Below are 16,061 nucleotides of genomic sequence, written 5' to 3'. Positions count from 1 at the left end.
AATGGACGCATTCTATTCTATGTACCACAAAGGGGTTGTACCATTTTTGAAACAAGGCGAAAGATTTCTGGTTACGCGTGTAGATCTTAAGGCCTATTCCAGGGTTTTCTTGGATGACCGTGATCCTAGGCTATGGACGCATTCTATTCTATGTACCACAAAGGGGTTGTACCATTTTTGAAACAAGGCGAAAGATTTCTGGTTACGCGTGTAGATCTTAAGGCCTATTCCAGGGTTTTCTTGGATGACCGTGAACCTATGCAATGGTTGCGTTCTATCCAATGTATCACAAAACACAGGTCCAAGCTCCAGGAGGTTCTTGTAAAACTTTAAATACGTGAAAACGGTGATGAACATCTTACTGTTCGTTATCAAGGATCTGCACCACTCATGACTTGTTGATTTTTTGGCGTACCAAGAACATCTTAAGGCCTCAGCATTCAAACAATTGGACGACCATGATAACGGAAACAATTTGGACGACCCTAATACCAAAATTGGTAAAAGACACATCTTAAGACTAAAAGTGAGTTAAATATCAAATTTTGCTTACCTAAAAGATTGCAAACTTTTTTACGCTCCAAATTCCAAATAGCGCTCCCTCTTTTACGCTCAAAATTCCAAATAACGCTCCCTCTTTTTACGCCCTAAATTCGAAATAACGCTCCCTCTTTTTACGCTCTGATTCCATTTACGCTCCCCCGTTTTGGGCGCAAAAGAGGTTTTGCAGTATGAGTATCTGCCATGTTACTCATTTTAGTGTAATTGACGGTTAACGATTTCCGATGAGTTCATTTCACACAGTGAGAGAGCGGTCGGAAAACGGACCTAACCTCAATTATATTTTTTCATGTGAATTGAAAATTATCGCAACATTTTTATACTATTTCAGAGGAGTCCCCATTTGTTCCGATATGACCAAACTAAAGTGCGATGTTTATAGTCGCACATTTTAGTTGTATCGTATCGAAACATAACGAAAATCCACAGAAAAAGTCATTTTCCTTGCGATGCATGCCGGACGCAACCGTCATCATGGCGATCAAAATGGACTTGACAGTTCGAAGCAAAGTTTCTTACACATATTAAAAGAATAAAAGACATTACACAGCGACTGTGCATGTCTTACACATAATTTTCACACAGATTGCCATTCTCTCGTGTCATCGTCGTCATGTGTGAAAATTATTCATGCGATGTGTAATTTACTTTAAGCGTGTATATTGGTTCCCGAAATGCGAGAGAAATAAAAACAAGAGAGTAAAAAAATACAGAGCACGGTGCTACAAACAAACCGAGTGCACATGTAGCAGTATGCTGGCGGGAAAACCCGTCGCAAGTAAAAGATCCGCTCCGTGCAAGACACAGCACCCAGCTCGGTTCGTTTGAACCACACGGTTCGCTCGCTAGAATCGGTCGCGACTGATCCGGATCGAGATCCGTGTCGCACGGATCTGAGCTAGTGGCGCAGCTCTCGCTTCCATGTCACAGCAATTTCGAGCTGGACGACGACGTGAGCGGAACTGAGAGTTGTTTGGATCTTCGGATCTTTTGCTTGGTACGGCTCGTTCGCTACCGCACTACTAGGTATCTTTTGTGTGTCCGTTCGTAGCTCCGAGTATGTGGGTATGGGTTAAGAAATAGGCGGCAAGCTACATTATTTTTGCTTGTGTATTTCTTATTCCTCTCTGCAGCAGAAATGATTTCTGTTGCTTGGCTAGATGGTGCTGTCGCTTGGCTTGATGGTGCTTGAGGTGCAAATAATAAACGATCAGCACGTGCGCGGTACTGGACTGGAATGCTCATACAAGCTCGCTTGTGTTGTGTACCGCGAGCGTGGTATTTTCGTTTGTGCTGTACAAAATACAACAGCGCGCGTACTCGAGTGCGTACGCTCGAGGGAGTTTCTCTAGGCGCGTGTTTGACAATGATTTCATCAATTTAAAGTGAGCTGCTGAGCTGGGCTTCTTTAAAAAAGATCCATGGCTCATCAGCTCAATGTAAGGAAGCGAATCTTTGGAACAGCTCCTGAGCGGAGCGCCCATCTCTACTCGAAACCCTTTCATATGTGGATATTGCAATTGCATTGAAACCTCGCTAAAACAAACGAAGTCAACCTCAATGAAATGTGAAATTCAAGCATTCAAGAATTCAAGAACTTATATTCCAACATCGTGAAGAAGCAAAAAAAATCTACTAATTATAAATAAGGTACCTACCATGTGGAAGAACGTTTACATCTCATTTTAGAGTTTCAAAAACTACAATCGACCAAGCGTGAATCATTGGCCAACCACCGGCCTTCCAAACAGATTCCCACCTGGAGCGCAAAAAGTCCACACCACGTTAAAAAGACCACAAGCCTACGGCATACAAAACAGTTGCTTGCCTCAGCATTCTTGCTTATCGGGGAGGAATTCCGCCTGAAGTGGAATCGCTTGTTTGTTTGGACACAATATAAGTTTTTTTTTCTCATGCCACCTAGCTTTACCGGAGAGAATCGACCCCACAGAGTTGCATTTATTGACATATATTTTACCGAATCCAAACATGAAAGGCTTCTATGTTTGAGGCCCCCAGAAACCGAAGGCCCTCTACCGACGGAAAGATTCATTCGGACGGTGTGTATGTGCGGCGGAGTGATCGGTCGGCCGTAAATAATTTGAGGGTGGATGAGCACTTTCCTGGAAATGAGAAGGAAATGATGCCTCAATCGACGTTGTCGTTTGGTCAAAAGAAAGGCCGTTGTTTCACAAATTCCAATTTCCGTTTCGCCTGAGCAGGTTGAATGAGTTATGGCATCAAACGAGCCAATCTCACTTGCATTAATTCACAAAACTGTCCTTCGTTCGTGTGTTTGTAAAAGCTACCGTACTAAATAATTGATAAGTGCCTATATTCGATCTTTTGTTTGAAACAAATTCAATTATCTGAAAATGTATTTATTCCATGAGCCCCCTTTTTCTTGTGTTTTATTTTTCTACGGAGCCAAGCCCATTGACTCTTCATAAATAGAATCGAATCCTCTTGCTTCTAGTTCAGGTCAGGTCGGGGAAGAAAGGAAAGGATTGGGGCTACTTTATCGGCCCGTTTCGGTTCAATTGAGCTCAGTTAGTCTGTGGTAATGGTGATGCTAGAGGTCGGAAACAATGGCAGAAAAAGAACCATATGAATGTGTGTGTATGTGCTTATTATTCAGCCAGGACAACAAAGGCTTCCCCAGTTCCTTCTCGGAACCCGAAAAGAGCTTAAGCCGGTGATGATGACGATGCCGACATTGGAAGTGGGGTTGGACTCTTTCGAGTTTTATTGAGCACCGATTTTCCACCCAGCCTAGAGACAAGCCATTTCAAAGCAACGGGATGGTGATGATTCGGCTTGAAAGGTACACACTTATAACCGGAAAATAATCATCGGATTTAAAAATAATCTCCTCTATGTGGGAATGTGCTGGCTAGGAAAGGGTTCAATACTTGCTCTGAGCCTAACAAACAATTTTAATATGCGGGTCGTTTGTAAATACTGCCGTTTGTACAATGCCTTTCATAGGAAATAATTCATTTTGAAAAACGGATTACAATGAAATGTTCTTATTTACCCTTAATTGTAAATTTTAAACGAATTTGAAAACAAAAAGTAATTTTATTTGAATTGATTTAAATTTTATCTCACAAAAAATGTTGAACAGTGTTCTTTATATGCAATCAAACTTTTATTCAATTGTTAAATTATATTGCCGTCCCTTAAGAAAAAGCAACGTTTTAAATCAACCTTATTAATTATCCCTGTTTTCCCCCAGATCGGATGCTGTGGAGCCGACGGTCCGAACGACTACATGGTCCTGCGCCAACCGCTGCCCCTCGAGTGCCGCGACACCGTCACCGGAAATGCCTTCTTCCATGGGTGCGTCGACGAGCTGACCTGGTTCCTGGAGGACAAATCCATCTGGGCCGCCATCATGGCCATGATACTCTCGGCAATCCACGTAAGTTTCTCTCATTTATATTCGCGGCCAATTCCGCACCACCACTCGGTATTTCGTAACTCGATGATGTTCGCCCGAAAACAAGTTTTCTGTGAAGAGTTAATCACCCGTACCCATGTCAATAAACATCGTCGCAATGTGTGCTCTGATTTCCCACGATAAAGGTGGAAAACTTTTCGAATACTTTCGCCAATTATGGTTGCCCCGTGAAACATTTGCGAACTTCGATATCACGTTTCGTTAGCGTCGTTGACTTCACCGTTCGTGGGTGGCTGCCGTTATGAATGATGGAGCAGCAGTTGTTGGCAAAAATGGGTGCGATGGGGTGTTCCACATTTGCCAACTCATGAGCTCATGTGGTTTTTCTTTTCTGTCGGGGAAACTCATTTTCACCGCGAGAAAAGTGAATGACGAGAGAGCTTCAAGGTTTGAGATGTGAATACGTGGGAAGGTAATTTGAATTGTTAATTTATGCACGCATGCAGCGCTGTTATGGTTTGTGGTTTATGAAGAAATTGTAAACTTTTGATTTTTGGTTTTGACAATTACTGAAGAAACATAATCTGATTTTTTTTTTATTCGTATCCTCTAAAAGAATGTGCAGAAATGCAGAACTTGTTTATTTGCTAATGGATTGGATTTGGATTGGATTTGGATTGGATTTGGATTGATTTGACTGGATCTGACTGATCTGGATCTGGACCTGACTGATTTGATCTGGATTGACTGACCTGGACCGATCTGACTGGACCTGACCGAACCTGGACTGAACCTGACTGGATCTGACTGATTTGGACTGGATCGACTGACCTGGACTGAATTTGACTGAATCTGGACTGGTTTGGATCGACTGGACTGGATTTGATCTGGACTGATCGACTGGACTGATTTGACTGATCTGACCGATCTGATCGACTTGACTGATCTGACTGGATCTGGACTGGATCTGACTGACCTGGACTGACCTGACCGATCGACTGGACCTGGACTGACCTGACTGGATCTGACTGGATCTGGACTGGACTCTGGACCGATCTGGACTGGATCTGGACTGGATCTGGACTGGATCTGGACTGGATCGGACTGGATCTGGACTGGATCTGGACTGACTTGACCGATCTGACTGGACTGGACTGGACCTGGATCTGACTTGACTGGATCTTGGACTGACCTTGACTGACTGACCTGGATCGATCTGGACTGGACCTGAATTGACTGGATCTGACTGGATCTGGACTGATCTGGACTGGATCTGGACTGGATCTGGACTGGATCTGACTGGATCTGGACTCGATCTGACTGGACTGGATCTGATCGGACTGGACCTGACTGATCTGACTGACTTGATCGACTGATCTGACCTGATCTGGACTGATTTGACTGGATCTGGACTGACTCCGACTGACCTGATCTGGACTGACCTGACTGGATCTGACTGGATCTGACTGACCTGGACTGACCTGATCTGGATCTGACTTGACCTGACTGGATCTGATCTGACTGATCTGGACTGGATCTGGACTGACCTGACCGATCTGGACTGATCTGGATTCGATCGACAAGATCTGGACTGATCTGACTGGATCTGACCGATCTGGACTGACTGGATCTGACTGACTCTGACCTGACTGGATCTGGACTGGATCTGGATCGACCTGGACTGGGATCTGACTTGGATCTGGACTGGATCTGACTGACTTGACTGGATCTTGACTGATCTGGACTGGATCTGACTGATCTGGACTGGATCGACTGATCTGACTGGATCTGGATCGATTTGACTGGATTTGACTGATTTGACCGACTGGACTGGATCTGGACTGATCTGGACTGACCTGACTGGATCTTGACCTGGATTGGATCTGGACTGATCTGGACTGGATCTGACCGATCTGGACTGGATCTGGACTGGATCTGACCGACTTGACTGGACCTGACTGACCTGATCTGGACTGACCTGACCGATCGACTGGATCTGGACTGACTGATCTGGACTGGACTCTGACCGGATCTGACTGACCTGGACTGACCTGGACTGGATCTGGACTGACCTGACCGATCTGGACTGGATCTTGACTGGATCTGACCTGGATCTGACTGATTGACTGACCTGGACTGGATCTGGACTGGATCTGGACTGACCTGACCGATCTGGACTGGATCTGAACTGACCTGGACTGATCTGACTGGATCTGACTGACCTGGACTTGACTGATCTGACCTGATCTGGATCTGACCTGACTGACCTGACTGGATCTGACTGATCTTGACTGACTCTGACTGATCTGACTTGACTGACCTGACCTGGACTGGATCTGGACTGACTCTAGACTGGACTGACCTGGACTGACCTGACTGACTTGACCGATCTGACTGGATCTGGACTGGATCTGACTGATCTGGACTGACCTGGACCGATCTGGACTGGATCTGGACTGGATCTGACCTGGATCTGGACTGACCTGGACTGGACCTGGACTGACCTGGACTGGATCTGGACTGATTTGATTGACCTGACCGATCTGGACTGATTCTGGACTGACCTGGACTGATCTTGACTGGATCTGGACTGACCTGGACTGGATCTGGACTGGATCTGACTGGACTGACCTGGACTGACTGATCTGGACCGATCGGATCTGACTGACCTGACTGATCTGACTGGATCTGGACCGATCTGGACTGGATCTGACCGACTGACCTGGACTGACCTGGACTGATCTGGACTGGATTGATTTGACTGATCTGGACTGGATCTGGACTGGATCTGGACTGGATCTGGACTGGACCTGATTTGACCTGGACTGAGATTTGGATTGACCGACTCCACTGGATCTGACCTGACCTGGACCGACTTGGACTGATCTGGACTGATCTGATTTGACTGGATCTTGATTGATTGACTGGATTGACCGATCTGGACTGGACCTGGATTGACTTGACTGGATCTGGACTGACCTGACTGGATTTGACTGATTTGGACCGATTTGGACTGACCTGACTGGATTTGACTGGATCTGACTGATCGACTGGATCTGGACTGGATCTGGACTGGACCTGGACTGGATTTGGACTGACTCTGACCTGGACTGACCTGACCGACCTGGACTGACCTGGACAAGATCTGGACCTGATCTGGACAAGACCTGACTGACTGGACCGATCTGGACTGACCTGGACTGACCTGACTGGATCTGACTGGACCTGGACTGACCTGGACTGGATCTTGACCGACTGATCGATCTGGACTGGATCTGGACTGACCTGACCGATCTGACTGGATCTGGACTGACTTGACCGACCTGGACTGGATCTGGACCGACTTGGACTGACCTGGACTGACCTGGACTGGACCTGACTGACTGGATCTGACCGATCTGGACTGACTTGGACTGATCTGGACTGACCTGGACTGGATCTGGACTGATCTTGACTGGATCTGACCTGATCTGGACTGGATCTGACCGACTGGACTGGATCTGGACTGGATCGACTGGACCTGGACTGGATCTGACTGACCTGACCTGGACTGGATCGATCTGACTGACGATCTGACTGGATCTGGACTGGATCTTGGACTGGATCTGGACTGACCTGACTGACCTGACCTGATCGACTGGATCTGGACTGACCTGACCTGGACTGACTGACCGATCTGGACTGATCTGGACTGGATCTGGACTGGACCTGGACTGGATCTGGACTGGATCTGGACTGACCTGGACTGACTGGATCTGGACTGACCTGGACTGGATCTGGACTGGATCTGACTTGGATCTGGACTGGATCTGGACTGGATCTGACCGATCTGGACTGGATCTGGATCTGACTGGATCTGGACTGACCTGGACTGGATCTGGACTGACCTGACTGGACTCCACTGGATCTGACTGGATCTGGACCGACCTGACTGACTGACCCTGGACTGACTCTGACCGATCTGGACTGACCGATCTGACTGGATCTGGACTGACTGGATACTGGATCTGACCGATCTGACTGACCTGACTGGATCTGACTGGATCTGACTGGATCTGACTCGATCTGGACTCTGGACCGATCTGGACTGACCGATCTGACTGGATCTGGACCGATCTGGACTTGACTGACCGATCTGGACTGGACCTGACTGGATCTGATCGATCTGGACTGGATCTGGACTGATCTGGACCGATCTGGACTGATCGGACTGATCTTGGACTGACCTGGACTGACCTGGACTGGATCTGGACTGGATCTGGACTGGACCTGACTGATCTGACCGATCTGGACTGATCGGACTGACCGATCTGGACTGGATCTGGACTGACCTTGACTGGACCTGACTGGATCTTGACTGGATCTGACTGACCTGGACCGATCTGGACTGACCTGACTGATCTGGACTGGATCTGGACTGGATCTGACTGATCTGGACTGATCTGACTGGATCTGGACTGGATCTGGACTGACCTGGACTGATCTGACTGGATCTGGACTGACCTGGACTGGATCTGGATCGATCTGACTGGATCTGGACTGGATCTGGACCGATCTGGACTGGATCTGGACTGGATCTGGACCGACCTGACTGGATCTGGACTGGATCTTGGACTGACCTGACTGGATCTGGACTGACTGATCTGACCTGGATCTGGACTGGACTGACTGATCTGACTGGACCTGGACTGACCTGGACTGGATCTGACTGACCTGGATCTGACTGACCTGACCGATCTGGACTGACTTGGACTGACCTGGACTGACTCTGACTGGATCTGGACCGATCTGGACTGACTTGACTGGATCTGGACCGATCTGGACTGGATCTGGACTGACCTGGACTGGATCTGACTGGATCTTGACTGGATCTGGACTGACCTGGACTGACCTGGACTGGATCTGATCGACCTGGATTGACTTGGACTGGACCTGGACTGACCTGACTGATCTGACCGGATCTGGACTGACCTGACTGGATCTGGACTGACTTGGATCTGACCGGACTTGACTGACCTGGACTGGATCTGGACTGACTGGACTGACCTGGACTGGACCTGGACTGACCTTGACTGGATCTGGACCGATCTGGACTGGATCTTGACTGATCTGGACTGAATCTGACTGATCTGACCTGGATCTGGACTGACCTGGACTGGATCTGGACTGACTTGATCTGGACTGGATCTGACTGACTTGACTGACCTGGACTGACTCCTGATTGACCTGGACTGACCTGACTGACCTGGACTGGATCTGGAACTGGACCTTGGACCTGATCTGACCGATGGACTGACCTGGACTGGATCTGACCGACTCCTGACTGACCTGACTCGATCTGGACTGGACCTGGACTGGATCGGACTGACTGACCGACTGGATCTGACCTGGATCTGGACTGGACTTCCTGACCGACCTGACTCTGGACTGACCTGACTGACTCCTGGACTGACCTGATTTGACTGGATTTGGACTGGACCTGGACTGACCTTGGACTGATTTGGACTGATTTGACTGGATCTGGACTGGATCTGATTGGATCTGGACTGATTTGATTGATTTGGATTGATTTGGATTGGATTTGGATTGGTTTGGATTGGTTTGGATTGGATTTGGATTGGTTTGGATTGGATTTGGATTGGTTTGGATTGGTTTGGATTGGTTTGGATTGGTTTGGATTGGTTGGATTGATTTGGATTGATTTGGATTGGATTTGGATTGATTTGGATTGGATTTGATGGATTTGGATTGGATTTGGATTGGATTTGGATTTGGATTGGATTTGGATTGGATTTGGATTGGATTTGGATTGGATTTGGATTGGATTGGATTTGGATTGGATTGATTTGGTTTAGAAAATTTATAATCGTTTTTAATATTTTTTATTTGAAATTCAAATTTGTCTTCTCAAGGGCCGAGTTTCCAAACTGTCTATTGGGAGACACTTGTGACAAAGATTAGAAAAGAACGAAATAAACATTTTGCTGGTAATGTCAAAAAGATTGACGAAGCTCTCGCACATTAGAAATTATTCAGTGTAGGCTCCTCTCGTGTTGTTTTTTTTTTCCAAAATGATGTTTAAACAATTATTTCACTTTTGGGAGAAACTCTGACAACAGGCACATAAATGCTTTGTAGCACTCCGATCCGACCATGTACAAGTCGATTCCGGGGAAGCTTCTTCATCCAACCTGAATGAGCTACATGAGTCTGGGAAAAAGCAAGTCTTTTTAGGTTAACAGCAAAAAAAATGTTGCCCGACAGGCAATATTCAAACGGTCTATTACACTGTCCATTGAACTTGTTGTCGGAAAAGTTCCTGCAGCTGTGTGTTCCCATAATGCTTTACATTGAGTGGTTCTTGATGCGTTGATTGCGACATGAGAAAGGATGAAAAATGCAAATCGGAAACGAAATCGAACGCACACTATACTTCGGCTTTGAAACTTTTAGCTCGAAAGGAGTGCAAAATCAGTTGAAAAATATTTCTCGACACATGTTCGCATGGACAAGTCAGCTGTAACAATCAGAGGAACAAGTAAAGACTAAAGATAATGCCACAGTTTTAATTTGATTTGATTTACGAACATGCAGGATTTTGAGTATTTCACTTCAACAACAATAATTTGGTAGGAATCCAAGGACAAGAATTTTGAACTTATTAGACTTAAAACGATCATAATCTTCCTGTGAATTTCTACAGAAAGTTTTGGATAAGTTCATTTTTATAAAATAAATTGTGTAGTAAAAAAATAAACTGTTTCACAGACACTTCAAGGCCATTACATAAGTTTGAACTTCAAAGAAATTTGCATTTTGTTAAAAATAGTAAAAAAATTATTATAAACCATCTTTCTCTCCTTTGCAGACCGCCAATGTAGTGCTCGGTATTGTCCTGGTTCAGGCCCTCAAACGCGAGGAGGAAGCCATGTACAGACGCTGAACCGCTGATGCGCCCCAGCCCGCAATCGCTGGAAATAAATGACAGTTTTTCCTCTTAGTTAAAATTAGTTTTTACTACCATCAACAAGTTTAGAGAATAATTATGTGCCAACACGGGAAACAACCACCACGTAGCCATTAAGTCCACTACGATAAGCGAAAATAAAACAAACCAGAATAAATTTTACACCTGGTGAACAGCTGATGGCAGAGGGAGTACCGAAAGCACCACCATCATCGTAATTATCATCCGGTGGAACAAACCACGGACGGTTATTCTTCCTTCATCCGGTAGTGTGTCACACAGCTCCAATTAAAACCAGTTTTCCTCGGTGGATTCAATTTGCAGTTTCCAATTAGCGTTTCTTTGGCGTTTCAGTTGTCTCGGCTTTTGTTGTATCATGAACGGTCGACAAAGCCTGACGGTTCAAAGCGAAGCATTCGCTGTCCATCTTGCAAACAACGGCCCTACCACTGATAGGGATGCACTTTGCTGCTAGAACGAATCCAGGACAAAAGAAGGATGAGGATGTTGACAATTGCGGTGAAGAATAGGTGGTGAGGATAAATTTAATATTGTTTTCTAATTATCCGCTGCGACATAAAGAGTGAAACGGGTTGAAAAATTTGCTGGAAAAATAAACAAAACCGTCTGAAAAGTTTTAAGCCTGGAAGTGGAACAGGAAAAATTTACTGACATTGAGAAAATCTTCAGCATTATCGTTCTTTAGATTGCCATCATGAGAGCTTTCTAGATCAATTGTTTTTAGGATCGAGATTTATCGACCTGCCGAACTTTTGTCCTGAGGATATTTCATCCTGAGCCCATACTCTGGCCCTTAGATACGACTTGTAGATATGTGACACCCTTCCGCTAGAATCGTTCTATGCAGGACATTTCGCCTTGACGATCTTTTATCATGCCACCTTTCAATTGAACAAACTCTCATCCCGGCGTGGTCAAGACGAAGGGTGCAACGTGCAACGAATTAAATTGCATCATATTGCAATCAAGAATTGTTTTGTCATTTTGCAGTCGAAAGTTGTTTGGCCAAATATACCATTTAGCCGAAAGGGTCGTTTTGACGAAAGGGTAATTTGGCCGAATAGGATATTTGACCGAATAAGACCGAATAGGCCATGTGAAAAGTGAGAAATTAGGAGTCTCATTCCTCATTTTTCACTTCTCACTGTAAAAAGTGAGGAGTGCGTAGAGAGTAGTGAGACGTCTCACTTCGCACTTTTCACTTTTTACAGCGAGAAGTGATAAATGAGGAGTGACAAGTGAGACGTCTCACTACTCACTTTGCGTTTCTCACATTTTACAGCGAGAAGTAATAAACGAGGAGTGAGAGATGAGACGTCTCTCTTCTCATTCCTAATTTCTAACATTTCAAATGAACTATTCGGCGAAATGTCTTATTCAGCCAAATGACCCTTTCGGCAAAATGACCCTCTCAGCCAAACGACCCTTTTGGGCCAAATGACCCTTCCAGCCAAACGACCCTTTTGGACAAATGACCCTTTCGGCCAAATGATTCTTTCTGCCAAATGGTCCTTTCGGCCAAATGACCCTTTCGAGCAAATGACTCTTTCGGTCAAATAATCTTCTCGGCCAATCTACCATTTCGAGCAAATGACCCTTTCGCCTAAATGACCCTTTCAGCCAAATGACCCTTTCGCCTAAATGACCCTTTCGGCCAAATGACCCTTTCGCCTAAATGACCCTTTCGGCCAAATGACCCTTTCGGCCCAATGACCCTTTCGGCTAAATGACCCTTTCGGCCAAATCACCCTTTCGGCCAAACGACCTTTTCAGCCAAAAGACCCTTTCGGCCACATGGGTTTCGACCTAATGGTTTGTTCGGCCTAGTGGCGTTCGGCCAAATGGTTTTCGGCCGAATGGGTTTCAGCCAAACGACCCTTCCCCGTCTCTAGTAACCAGTGGCGTTGATGGGAGTGGGTAGGACAAGTGAAAAAAGACCTACGCGTGAATCTTCCCAGGCCTGGAATCTTCTACCTATGATTATGGTAAGAAAATATTATCTATGTAATTATTTTAGTCACTATTCTATCTGATAGGAAGAGTTCTAGATCTACAAAATATATTATCAAATATTTGGTAGTTTTGTATGACGTAAATTGTCTGGCAAGATCTAAGTGTTAGCAAAAGAGGATATCAAGTCGAGTCAAGTACGAGACACTAAAGACGGCCTTACTGTTGAGGTCTAAATACGTATCTGTCAAGATACAATTAAGTGGTGGAATTCAATGGGATTGTATAAACTCGTCTTATGACAAGTGAGGATATCAAAGTTGATCAGAGTTTAAACAGTAATCATAGAGGCTCCTGGGATACTAAGGAAAACGTCTGCTGATTGTTCCTTAAGATTTCAAGGATAATTTTTCAATTCCTAAAATGTTCATAGATGTATCAAGGTTTTCCAGAAGTAACAGAGAAATAGTAAATATATGAAAATAAGATTATTTCAAATTTAAAACGACATTACGCCTAACGTCCTTATGGGACAATTTCAATAACAAAAAAGGCGGAGCAAGCAAGCCGATGCCAATGATACCGGCTACCAAAAGGGCGGGGCCTCGGTATCCATGCAATCGTATTCAGACAAGCCGAGGTCTGGTTTTCTCGACAGAATCGGCAGGACAACTGCATCGCAGCACCAAACCAGACATCATCCACCGACGGTGGAAGGCTGCGGAAAAGGTGACAGCGATGATGGTTGCTACGGAGCCGGTGGCAGCAAGGCTCAGAGAAACATCGCCAAGGGCGTCTCATCGATCGTAATCGACGCCATTTTTGCAATCAACCCTTTCTTCTCATAAAATGATGGTCCTGAAAAGAACCGATTTTCTTTTCACGATGCGCCACTAACAGTAATCAAACGGTAGTCCGAAGATTGCTGCGTTTGGCGACAGCCTCCCGATGATCTGCTTTCTGCTGAGACTGCTGCTACAGGCGTCAACGTTGTGTCCGCTCTCCGAGAAAACTTTTTTGAACTGATGATTAGAGCCCAGCCTGTAAGTTGCACGGTTTAGATGTCTGTGCTTGCGATGCGCATACGCGATTGCTTGGTTCACCGATTTTTAACAGTGTCTGATGAAATTAAATTTTCAAATAGTTTAGCGCTTTGATTGCTTTTTTTTTTATAGTTGAGCAAAATATCCATGAAAACAGTTAAGAACATAAGTGGAAAATATCAAATCAATCAATATACACTTTTCAACCCATTTTCAAATTATGACAAAACTGTCCCCGCGCAGAAATTCTATTTATCCAACCTTCACAACTACTTCCACGGATTAATAGGCTACGAAACATTACGGTCTTTAAACTCTATCACTACGGCAAGGGATATTTTGAAAATCGGAGAGATATCAATTCCTTTACAAAATAAATAACAATTCAAATAAATGCTAATGAAACGAAATCTTTAACATTAACTACCTCCGTTATCTATAATGGAGATTTCTGTATCGATCTCGAAATTGGAATTTTTCCCAAGATAAAAATTCTTCATGGAATCTACAAAAGCTCGAATCACAGAGCAGAAATTTGGGTTCAGAATTATGATTGAACTGCAAGAGACATAATTATATTTGATATGTTGCAAGTTGAGATCAATAATTTTGAGACAAGAAGTATTGATGAAAACACCATCAATTTGGGACTTTCTCGTGATAAAAAACCACCAGCCATTGATTTCCAGCAAGAAAATCTTAATAAAGAAGAGAAATTGGAACTATTGAAAGGATTAAACAAATTCCGAGACGTTTTCGGTACAGACGATACTGTACCATTAACTTTCATCAATGCAATAGGACATCAAATAAACACTAAGGACGGCTTACCAGTGTAGGATATCCAATCATGGGTTTGAACCAAATGGCGGGTTTCAGATGATCCGTCAAAACAAAGTTGATTTTTTTAATTAAAGGGACATTTTACAGCTGCGATTTCTAGTTCTTATGGAAGCTTGGTTCATTATATTCCTAAAAACATGCTGGGTTCACATATTTATACTTAGTTTCATTGATAAAATTAATAATTACATAACTCTGATTCGTACCATGGTTTGAACTACATTGTTCATGGTTTGAACTAAATTCGTACCATGGTTTAAACTACTGCAGCAGCTTCTACATATAATACTAATCACATGCACGAAACGCTGAGGAAATGTATATAAAAGCAAATTTATTTTACTATTCATCTTCTCGCATTAGATTAGTAACTCGAAACATGTGAAAATCGTCTAAATTATCGATATGAAAATATGTAGCGATTTATTCATATTGAAAATGTAAACGAAATGCTCCAGCTAGGCGCATGCAGCGCTTCTAGCGGACAGCAGCAGAACATGGCTGCATTTACAAGTTAAAACCAGGATACATTTTAGTTCAAATCATGATCAGTTTTTAAATGTTACTATTTTAACCATTTAAAACTGTTTCTCAATTGTATGATGATGTCAATCGATTACAGATAAAAATGACTTTCTTTTGATATATTGATCTCACTGCTGTGTCTGGTGAGGGGGTGGGATTAAGCGATATTTCAGGACGTATTTTCTTCCAGTATAGCTAAATATCCCATTCATACTGTTTTAGGTTCATTTCCTGCCAATGTGATGGCAAATTCTACTGATTTCAAAATGGTTCAAAACCATGATACGCTTTTCACTAGTTCAAACCATGATTAAATACCCTATGCAAAATCATATCGGTACCCTTTTTTCATAAAGCTGAAGTGCAAAAATCAAATCGGAAAATGCTAAATCAGGGTATTATCGGTCCCTCTAATAGCCCATGGTCTTCACCGATATGAATAGTCCTGAAGAAATCAGATTCTTCAGGCCAAAAGAAATGGAAGCTAGTTATTGACTATCGAAAGTTAAATGATAAAACTATCGATGATCGATATCCTCTCCTAATATTACTGACATTTTGGACAAACTAGGAATATGTCAGTACTTCTCAACTATTGTAACCAAGTGTTACAAAATTTTTAGTTTTTAAAATGTGCTAAATGTATTTTATTATTGTCACGTTTCTAAGGTTGTTAAGTGTTGGGTTAGTAATGTTAATAAATTCAAAAAATTAAAATATTGTTAGTAGCGTTAGTGTTTTTTGTAAA

At 43.9% G+C, this 16,061-nt stretch overlaps 1 protein-coding gene across 1 annotated transcript in view; it reads left to right on the top strand.

Moving 5' to 3' along the window:
• The window catches only part of LOC134226898 (tetraspanin-2A), a 310,417-nt gene extending 299,245 nt beyond the window's left edge, over positions 1-11,172 (top strand). The window contains exons 4-5 of the mRNA XM_062707998.1: positions 3,800-3,985; positions 10,833-11,172. Of these exons, the coding sequence (XP_062563982.1) occupies positions 3,800-3,985; positions 10,833-10,907 (261 nt within the window). The 3' untranslated portion in view covers positions 10,908-11,172. The remainder of the gene's footprint in view (positions 1-3,799; positions 3,986-10,832) is intronic.
• The last annotated feature ends 4,889 nt before the right edge of the window (positions 11,173-16,061 follow it).

The sequence above is a fragment of the Armigeres subalbatus genome, chromosome 3 (genome assembly GCF_024139115.2).
Source record: "Armigeres subalbatus isolate Guangzhou_Male chromosome 3, GZ_Asu_2, whole genome shotgun sequence".
Classification (NCBI taxonomy): Eukaryota; Metazoa; Arthropoda; class Insecta; order Diptera; family Culicidae; genus Armigeres; species Armigeres subalbatus.
The sequence above is the reverse complement of the archived record's forward strand: the minus strand, read 5'-3'. Positions and strand labels throughout refer to the sequence as shown.